General features: G+C 48.5%; 2 protein-coding genes across 4 annotated transcripts in view; both read left to right on the top strand.

The window, feature by feature from the left end:
* LOC135829710 (uncharacterized) overlaps positions 1 to 2189 on the top strand; it is a 9924-nt gene extending 7735 nt beyond the window's left edge. The window contains exons 7-8 of the mRNA XM_065342102.1: positions 302 to 612; positions 1220 to 2189. Of these exons, the coding sequence (XP_065198174.1) occupies positions 302 to 612; positions 1220 to 1372 (464 nt within the window). The 3' untranslated portion in view covers positions 1373 to 2189. The remainder of the gene's footprint in view (positions 1 to 301; positions 613 to 1219) is intronic.
* An 8270-nt stretch (positions 2190 to 10459) lies between these two features.
* Positions 10460 to 19576, top strand: LOC135829981 (uncharacterized). 3 transcript variants are annotated; one of them, XM_065342371.1, is made up of 8 exons: positions 10460 to 10899; positions 13753 to 14064; positions 14803 to 15114; positions 15451 to 15753; positions 16149 to 16913; positions 17242 to 17382; positions 18008 to 18234; positions 18688 to 18827. In XM_065342371.1, the coding sequence occupies exons 1-8, from the start codon at positions 10818 to 10820 to the stop codon at positions 18721 to 18723; spliced, it is 2178 nt and encodes a 725-aa protein (XP_065198443.1). In that variant the 5' UTR covers positions 10460 to 10817; the 3' UTR covers positions 18724 to 18827. The 3 variants fall into 3 exon arrangements, with proteins under 3 accessions (XP_065198443.1, XP_065198444.1, XP_065198442.1); XM_065342372.1 differs by lacking the exon at positions 18688 to 18827 and adding an exon at positions 18839 to 18977 and having other exon boundaries at positions 10461 to 10899; XM_065342370.1 differs by lacking the exon at positions 18688 to 18827 and adding an exon at positions 18834 to 19576 and having other exon boundaries at positions 10462 to 10899.
* The last annotated feature ends 1111 nt before the right edge of the window (positions 19577 to 20687 follow it).

Here is a 20687-nt window from a genome sequence, read left to right as displayed (position 1 = left end):
TTCCCGCTAGTCACGGTGGTCTTTAGTTATAGGTTTTACTATAGCTGCACACTCTTTGAGCTATGGAATCTTGATTTTGGAGATACTAAAATTGTAGATGTGAATTCGCTGTAGTTGATCTTTTAGACACTCCCAAATGTATTTGACTCCACCACCAACTAAGACTAATGGAGGTTGTGCTCTGCAAGACATTTTCTCTCTCACACAACAATTGCATATCCGACCAATGACTTCAATAGGGGATATCAGTATTTGAATGCATTCCCATTTCCGTGTGTTGTTTTCTCTCTATTCCTTGCAGCCCGCAAAGTGGAGCCAAGAAAGGCTACAGCAGACAAAACAGCCTCAGGTGAAGAGGAAGCTGAGAACACCGACCCATGTGGCATCCGGAAGGCCGTGAAGAACGGCAATCAGATGATCGTCGCCGCCGTTGTCTTCCTGTTCATGATCACCGCACTTCTCCTGGCTGCCCTGTATTTCCTATATCGCCAGTACTCCAAGATCAGCACCTATGATGTACGTTCCATGATTCATCGTAACAATGCGTTTTCAGACGGTGACGTGTCCAGCAGCAGTACTATGAGGTCAACACTACCTGCACCTGTACCACCGGTAGGTTCCGTGCACACACATATATGCACATACATATAATACAAGTGCATGCACATGCATACACACACATGCACACACAAACGTATACACTCACGTACGCGTGCGCACGCGCACACAAACACACACACACACACATACACACACGTGCACACACACACGAGTATGCATTGAAGCACTATTAATTTTAGAAATGCACGCACAAACATCTTGTGTTGTTTGTCAGCAATTATCACATTGCACCCTGGTCACTGCAACCATATCAGTGCTCCGTACAATCTCGGATCTGTCAATGCATGCACAATGTACACATTTTAGTCTGTGAGTAGGACAATTATCCAACAAGTTGTTAGTTTCTCTAGTTGACTGTTCAGCGGCAGACCCAGCGATCTCCACAGGGGTTCCAGTATAGTCAAAACTGAATATCTGATACATGTACATGGACAAGCATATGGTTGCCAGCAGTACATTTACGAAATTTAGGGGGTTCCACGGAACCCCTGGAACCCCTGGAACCTCTCCTGGATCCGCCCCTGCTGTTTGTTCATGGATTGATTGAGTAAGTCTTATGTTCTCACACCTCTTCTGTGTTTTCGGGTATTGTGTTTAGTCTCAACCCTGGTCCATGCCGGAGAGTCCCGGTCAGAGGAAGTCCTATCGTATGAGCTACAACACCGCCGACTCCATGCACTGCCACCCGATACGCGAAGAGGTGATCGACGTCGACGATCAAGTCGACATGACGTACACGTACCAATGCTGAGCGGGACGGTGATCATTGACTCCAGTCGACTGGAGACGGTCTGTGTTCTTGTCAACGGCAGTACTGGTGGCAGGCGTAAGACCTAGCTAGGGCTAGCTGGGGTAATGCTGGCCAATCGGAACCGGTCCGGCTGGTCAGGTCATCGCCGGATCAACTTGTTGACCATCAACACATGTTTACCGCTGTGGAAATTATTGCGTGCACCCGCTATATTAACTATTATACACAGAGTACGAAAGACTATGGCATGACTGGACCGATCTAGAACTTCATCCGGCGGTCCAGTAATGTGAGCTGTGCACTGCAGTATGCGGTCACGGCCGAGAAGACTTGAGAGTGTGTGCATGCACACAATTATTGTGCATGCCAGAGAGAAACTGAGATATCATACACGACTGCATGTCTAATTGTGCTTGTTTTTGTTTTGTTTAACCGTGATAAGTCAATCATGCTTTTGCAGCTGTATTGCCCAAATTACGCTCACCATTATTTACTAGTGCAAGGTCAGAACTGTTCCACAAGGGGCAAGATCTCATAATAATTATACTTATCTTTATACCAATTACTCACCATAGTCAATTCCCTTTGAGGTAATCCCGCTTTTCATTTCCATCTGCAAATTTTCTCATATCATCGCGGAAGTCGCTACCACAAAAGAACTGAGCTGTTAGGTGATTATATTGCGGCTCTAGCCGGGCTCGAGTACCATGCAGCTGATAGTACTGACTACTGGTGCCGTGCCAACGCCTCCACTCAAATGTATGTGCATGCCAATACAGTGTTGTTATGCGGGCAACGATACTGTGGCTACTCTTTGCCACCCTACAGTATAGTTCGTATGTAAAATGTACTTACACGGCTTGGTCAGCCGCTGCTCACGAGACCAAGAGTACAGTCAACTTCGCGTATAACGACACTCGGCGGGGCATCAGAAAAGTGTCCTTATTCGCGAAGTGTCGTTATACCCGAAGTCCCATTATATGTATTACAGTTGGATGTGACTTTGCTCTGGGCATGAACATTCTGTCGTTATTCGCGAATTGTCGTTATATCCGAAGTCGTTATTAGCGAAGTTGACTGTACATACTAATCTGGCTATGCACCCTTGACGAGACCTTTGGCTTTGGTGCCCGGGTTGGTCGATTTCCACCTATCCCCATACATGAAGTGCATAGTTAAACTGATTGCAGACTGCTGAGGCAGCACTGTACATGTCAGATGCCTGATATTAGTTTACAGAGATGCCTTAGTAGCTAGCCCATCTAGAGAAGGTGGTACTAGTGGAATTGCTGTTGAAAAATTCGAGTAAGTTTGGATCAATGCGATCGTGCACATGGCGCGCTGCGCATGCTCAGTCAGGCACCAATGGGTGATTTAAAAGACTTTGGGGGGGGGGGGGGGAGGTAGCTAGTAGCGTAGTGGAGTCTACCATGGAACATATTTCGAAGCTAACTACAAGGAACGACGGTACATGTACACGTATTCTGATTGTACATGTGACTCCATTGTACTGTCCAGGAAATGTCTGTACACCATTGTACTGTCCAGGAAATGTCTGTACACCGCAAATTGCGCAATGCCCAGGTGTTGCCTTGCTGCATGCATCTCTCTGTTTGTCCCGTGGATTTGTGCACTGTCGACATGTCGGTGCCAACACCCCACACACAGTAGTCTATTAGTGTACTCTGTGTGTGTGTGTGACAGTAGGGAACTAATACTAATACTAGTAGGTAACACTAACTTAGTCTTGTAACCAATACACGTGATGGCTAGCGCTTAGCAGGTGCTATGTAGGTACTAGGTACATGTAAGTCCCATCCATGAATGATTCAGGTCGTTTTCAGCGTGTGGGGCACCAGGGAGTCGTGAATTATTATTTGCTGGTGCATGATTGTATTCCACGACTCTCCACCGATCACTGATGATGTCAGCCTGCATAGTACACTGTATCACAAAGCAAGAATCATGCAGCAATGGCACTTGGTACAATCGTGTACTTGCCCAAAACAGCAGAGCGAGGTACACCAAAGACTATTAGTATTAAGTCCATGGCCCGGGAGTATTGTACACTACATGTCACATCATGTCATGTAAATGCCAGCAATCGGACCAGGGACTGTGGAACAAGCTAGACCGTACCTAACAATCATGTGCATTTCAAAATCAAACCTTGACGTCTCTAGTGTCTACACTTCCGTTCCCAGCAGTCACCGACCATCACCATGATCACTGCATCAGCATTCATCAACAGTTACATGACTGTACTGTACGTATCTAAATAATAGCGTGCACAGAGTCAGTGCACACCCCCTCTTTGCATACAATGACGTCATGTACATGTATCGCTACGGTCAACTAATACTTGACATTCCCTTTCTCAGTTCTCTTCCCGACTCGCCGAGTCGGTCACAGTAAAACCGTGCCTCTTCGTTGTCGTATTTCCCTGTCTCCGGTGGGTTTAATCCTCGGTCCCCTCTCTGTCGACTTCATGTGAGAAGGTCTGTTTTCCTGTTTGTTGAGGCGATAGTAAAAATATTCAATAACAACAAAAACAACAAGCATGTGCAACTTTTATCCTTTCAGCGTAGACCTACTAGTTTTTTAAAATATATTTATTTTATTTTATTACTGGGAACACAGCCCTACAAAGAGACATGTGGAGACAACACGCAAAATAAGGGGGAGGTAGGGACGACTAGTACCCGATGGAACCCGTGGTCGGCTAAAAAAACCTTGCAATCGCCACGCAAAGTGGTCATTGGCTACCCCAGCTATGTATTGCTTCATTTGCTTGGAATAATAAAATAAAAAATCCGCCGTCGTCCAAGTCGACAGCGAGGAGTACCTGCATGTGCACACGCTTCTCCGTTGAGCTGCTAGCTGACCGATACTCGCCCCGATGTGTTCTGTACATATTTTTTGTTTTGTTTTTGTTGTTTTTGTTGTTTTTTTACTATTGAACACTCACTGCATGATGAACTAAAATGAGGAGGAGAACTCGACACAATGGTACATATCCAGCAGGACGGAGTGGGTGGGACCTGTGAAGCTCAGCCGACCAAGGGTTGTCGGCATCACAGCTGCACATGTGCACCAATGTAATTCAAGTAACAGAAGACTGAAGTTAATTTAAACTCAGGTCGCCATTGTTCAGAATCATCAGTAGAGTCAAGTAGCCCTTGGCGGATAATTGCTGGTAAGATTTGGTAGATTCTACTGCGAGAGCAATGAAATTGGCAGAACCATACAAACCTTATGACAGGCACTTCCTTGAATTATGCTCCATTTCTTCATCCACATACCAAACATGCATGAAACTTACCAGAAAATGTACCAAATTCTGCCAATGTTTCTGCCGACGTTATTAGCCAAGGCAAGGGCTAGAGGTAGTAGAGCGACGCGGTCACGCCATTCACATGAATGCGAAAATGTTCGACACGCATATCTGGATATACATTACTGGTCTACGGCCAGTGAGGCTGGGTGCAAAGACGCAGTAGCTGGGTGCGAGGGTACATCATGTACATGTAACATGGTGCAACCCTATGACTGCTGCTTGCCAACGAGAAGACATAGTGATAATCACTTGGGTGACTGGGTGTGATTGTTACATGTACATGTATTACTAGGATAACACACTTACACATTCCAACTTTTTGCTTTAGTGTAGCCCTGAGGTTGACTCGCATAATTTTCTACCCTTCCTCTCTCCGTATTTCTGTCCCCTCCCCCGTTACCGCCCCTTCTCTCTCTCTCTCATTCCCTGTATCGTTCACATGTATCAAAGGAGGCGAAACCGCGTTTGTGGTGCGACGTTAAAATAATAAACTTCTACATAATAATATACAACAACACCACAACGGCAGACATGCTGCTAGTCCAAAGTGCTCATGCTCATGATGCACTAGACAATTGACGTTTCTTTTCGTTCGTCTAAACCTTGACCATGATTCCCCTATACATCTAGTGTGTGTGGGGGGGGGGGGGGGAGGGTTCAGATCTGCAGGTCTCAATCAGTCCAAGAGCACATTACAGTGTACTAAGTATAGCCACAAAGGCACACACTGTTCGCTAGCCACGTCGCTGTGTTGCTATGCCGCTAGGTGTGTCCTTGCTGACCGGTAGTGGAGTGAGGACCTGTCCACTGTCCCCGCCAAGGCCTTTAAGGAGACGTTGCCACAAGCCATCCAACGTGGTAAACCTGACACAGTCACTGAGTGTATTATGCATTCACTACACTAGCTATACGAGTCCTCATGATCAGTCCTATACACATTGTACAGAGGGGGGGGGGGGGGGGGGGGGGGGCTCCGATTCTGATGTCCCCTGAGTGCGTCCGCCAGTCAAAGGCAAACGCCATTACATGAGTGTATCATCGGTGCTAAAGACACCGAAGGTCGGATCCCTGCATGGCTTGTCATCTGCCAACGTCTGTCCGTCCTTTTCCATGGAAGATCAGTGTCGGAGGGAGTCATCGGGAGAGACAGCATCGTTCATGTATTCGGCAGGAGAGAGATGCAGGCGGTGCTAGGTGCCGAGAAGGGTACTTGTGCATTTGGTGGAGGTCGTATGCCGGGGCATGAATAATTAATTTATTGTAGATGTAATTAAACACAGTACAACATCACAGTGGATCAAGCGTCTCATTATGACATTGTGGCAACGGCTCTGAGGTTCATGCTAAAAACAAATAGACCAATCGCTGTGTGCCCCTACATCACTGGAGCGCTTTCTGCACACTGGCTCCATCCTATGATCTATAGTAGACATACAATCATGTACTGGAGGGTTACATTGTACATGTACTTCGAAGAATATGATAATTGCATCGTTGCATCATTGCATCATCTTGATATTGCATCATTGCGTTCTCGGAATCCGACGTACACATCTGTACCAGTGGCAGTGGTCCTGTATGAACTTAAGTTGTGATGTCTCTCCGTCTCACTCAACATGATTTCATAAAGATATCTATACAAGAAATGTCATCCAATTGCAAGTCTCTCCCTCACCTTTCTATCGTGAGTAGTTCTAGCAATGAAGCCGAGACGGTCTGTTGGCTGAGCTTCGTCTGCCCCACTGGCCCAGACAACTTGTGTGACTCCTACCATTAATGTTCCCGCTTTTCCTGCTTCCTTTCATTTCATTGTCCTTGTTCCCGTTTGCTCTTGCCTGTATAACTTGAAGAGAAGGCAGGGAAATTGACTCGTGAAATGGTTCAGTATGGTGCTGAAGAACCTGAGGTTTGGGCTCTTACTAAGTGTTAGAGCTTCTTTTTTTGTCTCCGAGGAAATTTTTAATTCATAGCCAGGGTTGGGTTTGACGGAAAAACAAATCATCATGTCACTTCTGACCAGCGGGAAAGAAAGTGCACAGGAACAACACGCTATTGGCAAATTTAAAAGCTTTAAAAACAGTGAATGCTGCTGTCAGAATGGCTTCCGTCGCTTTAGTCCATGATTGTAGTGACGCGAGAAGGCCTCTTCCACGGGCAACGCGCAGCCCAATCATTACCATGTATCAGTACAGTGAATAGTTAAACCCAACACGAATGAAAAACAAGAAATAGAATAACAGCAGTGACGTGTGATGTTTATCACGATGGTCATCGCTCCAACAGTTATCACGTCATCAGCGCTAGCTGTGCTGGGTATACTGCGCCGCATGTCGGGCTAGCAAAGCCTAGGTTTAGCGCCAGACTGTGATTACTAGTATCTCGGTTGTGCAATACCGTTCAGCATCATCAGCTTTCGCACTTGTACGAATGATGGACTCTACATGATCTCACGCAATGGAATGGAATGCGACAGGTAGATCTACCCCCAACACTGCAACAGCACTATCCTTGCACACCATTCGTCTTAGACAGGGGTATCTTCACCAGTGCTAGCCGTGGCCGTATGCCATTAGGCATTACTGTTGGTATTGGTATTCTGATCTAATCACCATCACCTTGGTAGGACTTCGCTATATTTTCAAACAGCTCTCTGTCTGTCGCCCAGGACAATCCTGCGTTTGTAGACCTGGACACGCACATTGCACTGTGCCTCGCTGCCCTCAGTGGATTCAGGTCTTCAGAGTCAGTCTCAGCACTATCGAGTATCGACTGTGGCTGATACTGTAGGGCATCTCAAGTGACCCATGGAGTGAGCGCGGCTCGATAAAGCCCGTAAGAATCTTATCCCCAGCCACCAATTCCAAATTCGGCTACGTCCCGATCGGAAGTGTATTTGTCTCTGGCGGACTCTCTGTGAATATTAGTCAACCGTGCAAAAGCCCAGGGTTTGTAAACAATAGTGCCGTTGATAAAAAAAACGATGCAATCGAAGAAGAGGCGCTTACAAAGTTACATTCTTCGTTCTGCTCAAGTGCATGGTTGTGTTCGTGAGAATGCTCCCGCTAAGGACGGATACCACAGCTAACCTGTTATGTGAGCAGGAAAACGATATTGTGGCTAGATAAACTAAACCTTCCTGTCCAGGAACAGTCCACCTTTGCCACTAACTACCCTAGATCGTGCATGGGAAACGTGTCGGTCATCGGGTTGCTGCTATTCGCGACTCCCAGGCTGAAACTATGCAGTAAAACTCGACGTGTTTGCTTCTGCCAGATCCCGTGCCTTGGACTTTAACGTCATGATCCTCATGAAACACTTTCTCACCTGCGTTATTGCAAACTGCCTCTCCCATCCATCCTCTCCACAGTCTGTCCACCTCTCTATTTGAGAGAGGGTCGTCGTACATGTACATTATGTTGTGAGGGATTAGCATCCGCACGAACCTTAGTTATGTCATTGAATTTATCATGACTTGTAGTTGCGCAACTCTGAGTTTGCGAGTTCAGAAACGCCCGTGCATCATACAGCAGTACGCCTCCCTTCTTTTTTTGGAATTTTATTATGATTACCCAGAGGCTCTACTCTAGGCCTGTCCAGGGTATCTCCTATTCACATGAATAATTATCACGTACATGTACTCATCGTATCATCATGTATTCGGAAAGAGTGCAAGAGTACAAAAAGGAAAACAAAGAAAAGAAGCAAACTAACTACAGTAGGGCATAGAGCAGTAGGCGTTGGCGGATTCTGCTCGAAAACGTGGCGGATTCTGCTCGAAAAGCAGTAAAATTGGCAGAACCATACAAACCTTATGGCGGGCAATTCCTCGAATTCTGCTCCATTTCTTTATCCACATACTAAACATGCATGAAACTTACCAGAAAAAGTACTGAATTCTGGCAATTTTTCTGCCGGCAGAATCCGCTGGACCCTATAGAGCAGTATTTGCAGCAAGGACCTGGCCTACAGGCACTTTGGCGTTGAATGATAATATTATACAATAGTATGGTGTTGCCCAATGAAATCCGACCGCGTGGCTCAGGTTGGCACCCTGCACCAGTTCACATTGCAGTGTTCGCAGTGTAGGGCTGCACAGCACCCGGTCACGTGGTGTGACATAGGCTAGCTTGATCGGATTTCATGGAGCAGCACTGTAGAAATCATGTTTGTTTGTTTTCGAAGCAGAAAAACAATTGAGTGTACGTTCAGACTGAATGGCTTTAGCAATGCAGAAGTGTATTGTTCAGTGCAATCATAGTCAGTACTGAGGAATACTCTCTCTCGCTGTGGGTCGAATATAGACAGCTTGTTTATGAGTGTGTGTAGCTTCTTCTATTGCCAATCACAATTCAACGCGGCTACGACCAATATGGTTATGGGTGATACATACATACATACATACATACATACATACATACATGTACATACATACTGTACATACTGAGGTATACAAATTTATATGGGATGCTGTAGGTATCCGGCCGCAGAAAGCGAAGTCTATGTTTAGCTAAGTATGACGCTATAACCTCCTGTTTCTGTACCCTATCTCATTACGCCAGCAATAGCCTTTAGTATAAACAAGCACTTACGGGCAAGGACACACCGCACCGTCGACCCGAGGGTAGCCATCGCTAGTCACACACTACACAGGCCACATCCTGCATAATATGCTAAAAGAGACTACACGCCATCGTGCGGCCGACAGTGGTGATTCCGCTATCCGTGCGTGCATGCGTGCGTGCATACTGAGATCACAGGTCGAGTGTAGATACTAGATAGTCTAAAGCACAGCTATGTACGTCCATAGCACGCATGGTGCTTTGCGGTAGATACAGAAAGCCATCTAGCGACCCGATGCCTCGGAACTGATTGTAATTACATCTACGTAACTAACTAATATTAATGACTGTACTGAGTCTATGCGGCCACGATAAGTGGCCGAGCTTGAGAGGATGTACCGACCAAAGGTCTCGCTCGGTCTTGGTTGGGGAATGCGATGATGTATTGGGGGCTCGCTTATGGATCCTGTGCTGTGGCAGATCTCCATCTTCGCTGTGCTAAGCACAGGCATATTGTTAGTATGTTGGATAGCTATTTGCCTGGAGCAAGCGCCTGCAGTCTATCGAAACTATGCGTGTGGACGGTGGATGTCGGCGGTGGTAATCGCGACAACTCGAGAACTAGCATACCCTTAACTGATCGTGAATTTTTAATGACTGCGTGAGCGTGTCGATCGCCGGCCGCTGGTCTTTAGAAGAGCGGAGCCAATTCCTCCACTGATCTCACACACACTGGCGTGTTTTCCGACCTTGGTCAGTCACAAAACACAAGCAAGCATTGAATTTCCTACGCACAATTATACGTTCGAACAGCATAGCGACTGTCGGGACTATGCTCAGCAGCGCCTCCCCCATTGGCTGACTTGTAGGGAGATAAAGTTATCGGCGAACTGTCAGCAACGTAAAGAATGAGAGACGTGTTTTCCACTGATACGAGCAGCAGCTCACTAGTAGAGCAGGTTAAATTTGACCACCAGCTTCTTTATCGTGGCCCTCAGCACACTTTCGCACCCGCGCGCATTGGTTTGTTTTGCAGCCCGCCTGGCAGCCAGCGAGAGGATCAGCCATCCTTTACCGTACTCCACCAGCCAAACAGCCAGCACCAATATGCTGATCCGATGGCGCAGGGAAATGGAGATAAGAATCGCGAGGACGTTCCAGAAACAGATAAAGAGCAGCAACAAAAGCTGAGAGGCAACACACAGCAGCTCAGAACAGCAAAGAGTCTCCAAAGAGGAAGTCCACTGAGAAGAGAGCTTCTTCTTTTCTGTGCTTTAGCAGATAACCTGTAGTGAGAAAGGCTGTGCCTGAGATCGAGATCGACGCGAGCCAAGCTCACACCTGCAGCCCACAGCTAGCTGGAGAGTAAATGAGACGAGTCCTGTGATAAGAAGCTTCACGCCCCGTTCGTCTCTCAGTTAGCAATTGCTGAGGTCGAGGTCAGAAGAGCAAGCGTCGCAGGAAGAATTCGAGTTTGTTAGGACAGTAGGCAAAGCCCTCTGTCCACTCAAGTCTCAAGAGCAGCGAAGCAGCATTCGCATCGAGCGTCATGCTGCACAAGATGTTGAGCGCCACATTGGTGCTATTGGCCGTTTTGGCAACGGTGTCCATCACTCCAGCCACAGCGCAAAGTAAGTGATCCCATATACGGTTGAAGCTGTTGTGCCTATAACGTTACTGCTAAGTAGTCTATTATGATGATGATGATGATGTGCTTGAATCCATTGTGGCAGTAATTAGTAAACTGTAAGTACGTTTCTATGTCACATGACAAGAAGAGAATTGCCGAGGGGGAATGATGAGGTCATGCTCTGTCCTTTGAAAGTTCCATTGGTTTCGAACTGCTTACCGAGATGTGATACACTGTGCAGATGGTCAAAATAGAAGATCAATTTCCGGCGAGTCTCCCACTTAGCCTCCCTGTTGACAGCTCGCAAAAATGCTCTCCTAAACCACTTGCGAACCAGGTGTACTCTTCAGCCTTTCAAGGGATGGTAGAGTGCCGCAATGTTCTCTCTGCTGTGGAAGGGAAAACCCCCGATAGTTCCACAGGTACAATGTACATAGTGTAGTGGGGGCATGCAGCGGTGGGCCACTTCCGTTTTTATTATGCCTGAGAGCGTAGCCCATCAACACCTTTCTCCTGCAAGCATTTGACTGACATTGAGACTGGACTGTTGTCAATTCGGAAGAATGACAAGAGAAAAGCGTTCAGTTGAGGGACCCGGAACCACAGACCTTTCATTGGCGTTTCACCGCACCCGAATTTGGCACTGTCGGCAGAGACAAGCCCACGCCGATTATTGTGTATTCTATAGCTCTGCGAATTGCAGCTCATGTTTCTATATCTGGCACTCGGTACTTTACTGGCTTGCGATTCGGCCAAAAGGGTAGAGCTATTTGGGACCAGTAATCGGCAATTGATGCACACCGTCCTGCGAGCCGTGCCATATCTATGTTGACCTGTGCGCCTGCCCTTTTGAAGAATCCCCCCTCCGCATACACAAGCAGCGAGTACACACACAGATACACAAGCACACACACACACACGCACAGATACACCAGAAGTTGTTTGCGTCCCCTGCGTACACAAGCAGAGAGCCGAAATACCCCTCACCGCGTATACTGCAATACCACAGGTGTGAACAGACGCAAAGCAGTTTATGCTTACCACCGTGCATTCCAATCTACTCAGAAATAGGTTCTCCTGTGTAATCAGAAATAGGAAAAGTTTGCTAAGAAAACGGTAGTTTGTCGCTTGCTGCTGAGCAGAAATGCCATGTACAACTCGATATGCGATCGCCAATGGGGGGGGGGGGGGGGGGGGAAGCCGACTCTACTTCTCCGGGTATTGTAATGTAGCTACATGTACATGTACACGTCGCTACACTGCCAACTAACTTGTTCTGGCTAGTACTAGCTAGTAGTAGTGTAGTGAGTGATACACTAACAAGTAACAGCAAAGTGCTGCTGTACTAGTACTGGCAATACACAGCAGCGTGTGTCTGCCTCCTCCCTATCTCAGTATCTGTCCTTGGATTATACCTCCTAACTAACTTGTAACACCAGAGCAAAGGTCTTATCCACTGGGTGTGGGCGCACCGCCGATGACCTTTTGCCTTAGCAGCTTCCGCGCCGCCGACGTCTGTCATCGGTTATTCAGTCGCACAGTTGTTCAAGCCATGCAATCAGTCAATAATTACATGATGAAACTGATATGGAGGATGTTCAGTGACGTGCATGGTCATTAGGTCAATGTATGTGTAGTTATTTGAATCTGGTAGCTTACCAGTAACTTGCAACTGTAGTAAAGCCTCTTGGATGGGCAAAATAATTTCTAGTTGCTTACATGGAGGCGGAACCCAGTGATGTGCGCATTATATATTGCCACAATGCGAGCAACTCGATCCCTGAATACACAGGGTTATACTGAACTACGCGAGACCATGCACTAGAGAGTGATGTCGAATCTAGCATGGGGCAGACTGAGATCTGAATGAGCTTGTGTGATATATTCACCATCACGGTGTCGCATTAGACACCATACTGATTGAGAGAGCCCACATGTCTTGGGGACTTGTTTGTGCAAAACACTGTTTCTCCAGTAGATATTCCCCAAACTGCGGGAGCATAGAAATACATCTTGAGCAATTATTGAAATTCGATTTGCGCACCAGTTAGGCACGATTGCCCGGAGAGCACTCAAATCACGAATTTGAGAATCTGTTCACGCATAGCCTGATCAAGACTCCACCGGCTAGCTACAAGTATGTACTGAGTGCGCTAGTGAGCTTGTGACACCGGGAACAGGCGCGATGTCTGTGCATGTCCCGCAGCGGAAACCACGATGTCTGGTGTTGCTTGTCGCTTTGACGGGGCCGGGGCTATATATAATATAGCGCAATCAGCTTGCCAGACCGGTTGGGAAGCGGGTGCAGCAGAGGGGCCTGACAAGTGACATTCAGTGTTATCTTATGCCTCGTCCCCAGTCCCCACCATTATAGAACCAATCATGCCGATGCTTGTTACTTGTTACTGTTAGATAATATTGGACAACAGCGAGGGACTGCTGGTGGTGTATTCAATGCACATACATCTAGACTATAGCATTACCGCCTTTTAGGCATGCATGAGAGAATGGGCATCACTTGTTTACCATGTTTACACCCCAAACACAGCTCATCTAAGAGTTAGTAGCTATCCTCGAACCCAGGCCAGGTAAAAAGAACGAGCACTGGTATCGTGCTCGTCTGGTACTCGTACTTGCACGGAACTTCGAAATAATTGTGAAACTGAAATGTCTCCGAGTCATGTGTGTGGATGCGTGCTGCCCAGGCTGCAGTGAAGAGCCAGGCTAGCTAGCGGCTGGGTGTACTGCACTGCCACTGTACTGGGATCATGGGAGGGTTCCACGAGTAGCAGAAAAAACCCGACTAAACATCTCTCGTGTTTGCTGCACATGTTTGTTTGTGTTCTGGCTGCAGCTCGTCCCAGGTCTCTGATGTGGGACTGCTTCAAGGACTCTGGTTTCCTATCGTCCGTCCTCCAGTATGAAGACATCGCCACGTCGCTGCTCATGCAGCGCAACAAGACTGCTCGCCAGGCACCGCCCTGCATCCAGGCCTGCTCGGCCAAGGGCTTCGAGTTCGCCGGAATCCGCAACAACACCCAGTGCTGGTGCGGTATGAACGTCACTGCCGACACCAGGCAGGCCGTCAAGTGCCTGTACTGCCCCGGGGACAGTCGCTACAGATGCGGAAGCACCAACCAGATCGCCGTCTACCAGACTCCACGAGGTAAGTGCAGATCAACGGCCGGGAACACAAGTCGTGCACGCACGCACGCTTCTTTTCGTAACGCCAGCCACGAAACGACACAATGAAGGAAGAGAAATTGGGACGGAAATCCTCAATGTGATGGGATCTCAGCTCATCATCTTGCATTATTATTGAAGGGTTGAGGGGCAGTGTTGTGCTAAGTTCTGACGATGAACATACACGTAGAATTACATGACCGTTGTACACTGACTCTGTATTGGAAGTCCTGCGTGTACGTGTGACTATCCTTCTTCATACATTTTGACCTGCATCACGAGAGTGCAAGCCAGGAAGTCACTCAGCTAGTAGTATTTCACCTCGAGCCACACAAACTGTGCCCCTCTGCTAGACCAAGCTGATATCAGCTGAACAGTCACCTTGGTGGGGGGTGATGTGAACCCCCACACTGTACATTAGTGTTTTCACACACATGTGCTTGACTATGAGGCCACACACATCAATGCTGTACATACTTGTCAAGCAGCCCAGCGCTATACAGACATGTGGTTGTCAAGTAACTAACCCAATGCCTGGCATGTACACGTATTCTCGAGCAGCAGGGGTTTACGTTTTCAAGCACGTCTGAACGCTAACGTATCACGCAGCCGCGCTTAGCATTGGCTAGGCGCACGCGTCCGGATTAACGTCATCCAGTACGCGCCGTACTCTCATTGACTTGGATGTATTGTTTGTGTGATGTTGTTGCTGTACATACAGTGCCACCTCCCCCCTTCAAATACGTGCGTTGTCTGCTATACAAGACCAAGGCGGAGCGCAGCATGATGAAGGGCGTGATGAGAGAGTATAGCTACATGAGCTACCGCGCCACCAACTACCGACAGATGACCAGCTGCGTGCAGGCGTGCTCGGCGCGCGGCTACCGGTACGCGGGAATCACCTACAAGTTCTGGTGCCACTGCGGCAACACGCTGCGCAAGAACCGCAACGGCGCCTGCCCCAAGTGCCAGGGAGACCGTCGCCAGTACTGCGGTTCCGAGTCCACCATGTCCATCTACGAAATCAGGAACGGTAAGAACCACTTTTGTTTGTTTTGTTTGTTGTTGTTGATCTATTGTAGTTCGTTGCCTCAACAGTGCAATGTACAGCTTCAAAGAGGGTCGAACAGAAAACAGAATGACTGAGGGTCATCAGACAGGCAGTGAGAATATATTGGTCGCTACTCACTATGCCGGGTAGTATACACACTATGAGTATGTCTTGCACTTTGCATTCATCAAGCCCGTGGGCCATGCATATACATGTGGGGCAGAATTCTGTTGTTGCTATGGCCATAGTCTCACCCAAACGGCTCTTTGTGTTGTCCTTCTCTCTCTCTCTGTCACGACGTGTGTTCGACCTGTCCAGTGTTCCCGCGTGCCAGCGTGTGCGGCGGCAACAACAAGTCTGTGGCCGTCAACGGATCCATCTCGCTGCACTGTGACTCGCCCGGCAGCAACATCGAGTTCTCCTGGGAGAAGGTCGACCGCTTTGGACGCACCGTGCCACTCGATCGCTTCCGCATGCACCTATCGCCGTCCGGCAGGACCCTGGTCATCCAGAACGCTTCGTACTCGGATGCCGGCAAGTTCCAGTGCAGGGCTCGCAACGATCACATCGTGGATGCCCGCCAGAGATCCAGCATTGCCATCGCCAACCTTCAAGTGATCAGTGAGTGCACCGCCGCCGCTTAAGCATGCTGCATTCAGACAAGCTAGAGAGAGTGCATGCACATGACATCATTCCACTATGCAATGACATCATGCTGCTCACCTGTCACATGACCACGGGTCAAGTAATACATGATCACATGACATACAATCCAGGGTCACATGGTGCACGGTCACATGATCGACGGCGGGGCGTGTGACCACTGTGCACAGAACCTTGGGCTAGACGTATTCACGCCGCCTTAGAATATACCATGAGAGGAAATTTCAATGTGATGTTGCTGCTGCTGCTAGTGCGGCTACTGTTGTTGTCGGTGTAGCTGTTGCTAATGCGGCTACTGTTGTTCTTGTTGTTGTTGTTGTTGTGTTCCCTTACTGCACCACCACGCTGTACAGAACCAGTGATGATTTCCATGCGCCAAGACCGCGCGGCCATCGACAACCAGCAGGCCAAGCTGACGTGCGAGGTGATTGGCGCCGGCCCGCTGTCGCCCTTCTCCGTCCAGTGGCTGTTCAACGGGCGACCGCTGGGGCCATTCTCGTCGCAGCTGCCCGCCTCTCACCAGATCCACGTCAACCCTGCCGTGCACAACAACAACCAGCAGTTCAACAACCAGCAGTTCACCAACCAGCGGGGTGTGCCGCAGCCAGGCAGCAGAGTCAACACCAAGAGCAGGACCAACACCAACCTCAGGAACATACAGGCGAGAAACCGGGCCATCCTCAACAGCAGGAAAACGCAGCAGGCAAAACTCCTCCAGGCCAGGAAAGCGCAGCAAGCAAAACTCCGCAATGCGCAGCAGGCAAGGCTCCGTAATACGCAGCAGGCAAGACTCCGTAATGCGCAGCAGGCAAGACTCCGCAATGCGCAGCAGGCAAGATACAACACTAACAACAGGAACGTACAGCAGCCCGCCTACCAGAACAACATGAATGTCCAGCAGCCGTACGGAAACACGCAGAACAACAGGAATATGCAGCAGCCGTACGGAAACACGCAGAACAGGAATATGCAGCAGCCGTACGGAAACATGCAAAACAACAGGAATATGCGTCCCAACACTGGCAGGACCGGATACACAAACGCTCGCAACAACGCCATGATGCCGAGGGGAGCGCAGATGCTGGGTCAGACCAACGACTATACATTCATGCAACAAGGTACGTACCCGATCTGTGTTCCTGTGTTCTCGACGAGAACACCCTTTGCCTTTCTCCCTCTGCCCTTTGCAAAACAACACTGCTTTGCCCCCGTGCTCCCACCCTGTAGTATTCTCGCCAGGAGAAGCACCATTGTTGTCACCACCTCCACTGTTTGTTCTTCTTGAATGCAATAACAGTACCCTGTGTGAAGTGAACATGAGTACTAGCATGAACACTAGCATGAACACTAGCATGAACACTGGTGACTGCTGATTCTGAGCATATCAAGAGTGTGTGAAAGTTAGACGACGTTTTGCACATGCCCTTGCTCTTCTCGTGTTGGCAGGCAACGCTCACGTGCTGGTCCTGCGCCGCATCCAGTTCCGTCACTTTGGCAACTACACGTGCCGCGTCTTCAACCCGGCGGCAACCACCGACGACCTGCGCGTCCTGCAACATGAGTTCAGTCTGCGTCGCCGCGGACAACGTAAGTCATTTTTCATTTACTTCAATAACACCGCCCCACCTGGAAACTGGGAAAACGGGAGAGCATGAAAAGGACAATAGGGGGACGATGGGAAGGTGGGTGCTAGAGAGTAGCCGTGATGCCGAGTCTGGAGGCACTCCAATTGACCATTGGTCTCAGCATCAGCATGCCGCGAGACGTGATGCGCAAAGAACTCAGTCGTGGTCTGGGGCCTTCTGGCGGCGTTATGTGACCGCCATCTGAAACTGCCAGGAATTCTGTGATTGTAGTGGAAGGCGTGGAAACAATGGAGCACAATGTATGTGTTAGGCCATTCAACAACTGGACCAGATCTTGAACAGGGAGACATGCACAGTTGAGCACAAAGCCAATAGGGAGTACAGCAGTGAGGCAGCCCACGCCAAAGTAGTGAGATTGAGCACCGCTCTATAGAGCTGAATGCTATGATTATAATAATGAATCAGTGGACGGACCTTCACCTTGAATGATCACTGCCACCATGTACGGCAAATCTCCTGCACTGGCCTCGGAGCCAAGAATATCACTCGCGGCGCCATGGTCCAAACTAATCGTTTCTGCACGTGTGTATGTGTGTGTGTGTGGTGTTTTTCTTCCCTGCTCTCAGCCCTTCACTCGATCCCAACGCAGTTCCCGTACACGTCCTACTCACGGGGTCAGACCTGTCAGCTCAAGAACGGTCCAGGCATCTTCAAGGACGGTGCCCTCGTCGTGGCCGTCCTCATGTCGGTGATCAACGCCTTCCTGCTGCTCGTGCTCGTCTTCGTGGGATACCGCTGGATGAAGTCCAACAGCGACAGTGGCGACAAGCAGCCGAAAAACTTGAACACTCAGGTACGCACGTCAAATTCAGTTCTGAGCTCACCTTGTGAGATTGATATGTGGACACCAATACTTAGTTTGATAGGCCAAGAGAGGAGAATGAGCCGAAGTCCCAAAGCACATACTCGAAGTACGCACACACTTTTGGGAGATTTCTGAGAGTTTTCAGGCTAGAAGGCTCGATTTCAATAGAAGTGCCTGCTGTCTTTATCTTGAATCGTTGAGTTGAGTTATTGCATTTCGGTATCCAAAAGTCTCGTTCTCCACGGCATAAAATGCTGCCCTTCACAGCCGAGAAAGTACTGTTGAATCTATAATTATTTCTCAGCAATCATCTCAGGTAGTGTTTAGCTATACACCCTGGGTGTTCTGTGCTTTCTCTCACGACCACACCAATACTGCTGCTCATGCTGCTGCTGCCTATGATGATGATGATGATGTCGCCCCGGCGATGTACATGATCAGGCGCCGGCTTATCGTTACAGAGACATTGCTGGCTAGGTGCACTACCCACACACAGCACACAGCATCGCACAGCACACCGTACAACATCACATCACTGTAGGAATTGGCAACGATCTCGCTAAGACGTGTTCTTGGTTTTCTGTTAGGATAGTGATTGGACGATGCCTGGTAGTCCCAAGGGCGGCGGTAAATCATCCAAGTCGTATCGACTCTACTTCGGCGGGGCCAACCCAGGCGCAGAGCAGACACCACCAAATGAAGATTCGCTAGACCCGGCAGCGCGCACTGGAAGTGATGCACCAAGTACTGGATTTTAGTCGCCTACCCTTGTCTCCATATCTCACAACTCTTCCTCTCATTTGTCCTCTTCTTGCTGCTGCTGCGCTGTCTATCTGTGAACACTTTACACGTATGCCCTGTGCAATGATCATGCATTCTGATAACTGATGAGTATTATTGTTATGTCCTCGCCATATTCCTGGCCACATTCATTATGATGTTTGTGCATAGAACTCACGCTATTTCTGAGATTGTCACTATTTTCAAGGCTAAAAAACAAAGTATACAACAAGGAATGATTTTGGTCCGAAGTGCGAGACCTTACCTTATCCTGCTGTGCGATCTAGCCTCTGCCAGCCTGTAACAGAGATAGGTGATTTACACTCTGGACTTTAACATTTCCCTACGCTCTATTCCGTAATATATCAGCGAATGCCGTACTAGTATTCCGTTATTAATCTCTATGAATATTTCTACACTATGGCCTGCACCTGGAGATAGAAGGTCAGGTTACATAATTTTAAAATATGCCTTTATCATGTTGATCTGCAGTGCTGAGTTTTATGACGAGCAGGTTGCTAGAAAGATGACAGTCTTTACATCGATACAAGCTGGTGTTTTGGGATTCTGAGTGATCAGTGCTGTGTACGCGAGCGCATCTGTACATGTAGGTGGGTGTTTGTGAGAGAGAGAGAGAGAGAGAGAGAGAGAGAGAGAGAGAGAGAGAGAGAGAGAGAGAGAGAGAGAGAGAGAGAGAGAGAGAGAGAGAGAGAGAGACAGACAGACAGACAGACAGACAGAGCAAGAGAGACAGACAGACAGACAGAGCAAGAGAGACAGACAGACAGACAGACAGACAGAGCAAGAGAGACAGACAGACAGACAGACAGACAGACAGAGCAAGAGAGACAGACAGACAGACAGACAGACAGAGCAAGAGAGACAGACAGACAGACAGACAGACAGACAAACAGACAGACAGAGCAAGAGAGATAGACAGACAGAGCAAGAGAGACAGACAGACAGACAGACAGAGCAAGAGAGACAGACAGACAGACAGAGCAAGAGAGAGAGACAGAGAGACAGACAGACAGAGCAAGAGTTACAGACAGACAGACAGACAGAGCAAGAGAGAGAGACAGAGGGACAGACAGATAGATAGAGAGACAGACAGGCAGACAGACATACAGACAGACAGAGGGAAAGAGAGGGACACACACAGATAAAGAGACAGACAGATGGATAGAAACAGACAGACGGACACAGAGAGAGACGAGAGAAGAAAGAGAGAGAGAGAAGAGAGAGTGTGTGTGTGTGTGAGAGAGAGAGAGAGAGAGAGAGAGAGAGAGAGAGAGAGAGAGAGAGAGAGAGAGAGAGAGAGAGAGAGAGAGAGAGAGAGAGAGAGAGAGAGAGAGAGAGAGAGAGAGAGAGAGAGACAGACAGACAGAGACAGAGAGAGAGAGAGAGAGAGAGAGAGAGAGAGAGAGAGAGAGAGAGAGAGAGAGAGAGAGAGAGAGAGAGAGAGAGAGAGAGAGAGAGAGAGAGAGAGAGAGAGAGAGAGAGAGAGAGACAGACAGAGACAGACAGGCAGAGACAGAGACGGAAAGAGAGACAGAAAGAAAGAGCCGGAGGGAGGGAGAGAGAGGGGAAGAGTGAGACATGCACACCGAGGGGGAGAGAGGGGAAGAGTGAGACATGCACACCAAGGGAGAGAGAGGGGG

This window comes from Sycon ciliatum, chromosome 13 (genome assembly GCF_964019385.1).
Source record: "Sycon ciliatum chromosome 13, ocSycCili1.1, whole genome shotgun sequence".
Taxonomy (NCBI): domain Eukaryota; kingdom Metazoa; phylum Porifera; class Calcarea; order Leucosolenida; family Sycettidae; genus Sycon; species Sycon ciliatum.
This window is presented reverse-complemented; position numbering and strand designations above follow the sequence as displayed.

What these genes read in the sequence shown, in the direction of transcription:
- LOC135829981 (XM_065342370.1), top strand. Translation starts at nt 10,818, where the DNA reads ATGCTGCACAAGATGTTGAGCGCCACATTGGTGCTATTGGCCGTTTTG. An exon ending in CATCTACGAAATCAGGAACG is followed by an intron (nt 15,115 to 15,450) that starts GTAAGAACCACT and finishes CGACCTGTCCAG; the next exon opens with TGTTCCCGCGTGCCAGCGTG. An exon ending in CGAAAAACTTGAACACTCAG is followed by an intron (nt 18,235 to 18,833) that starts GTACGCACGTCA and finishes GTTTTCTGTTAG; the next exon opens with GATAGTGATTGGACGATGCC.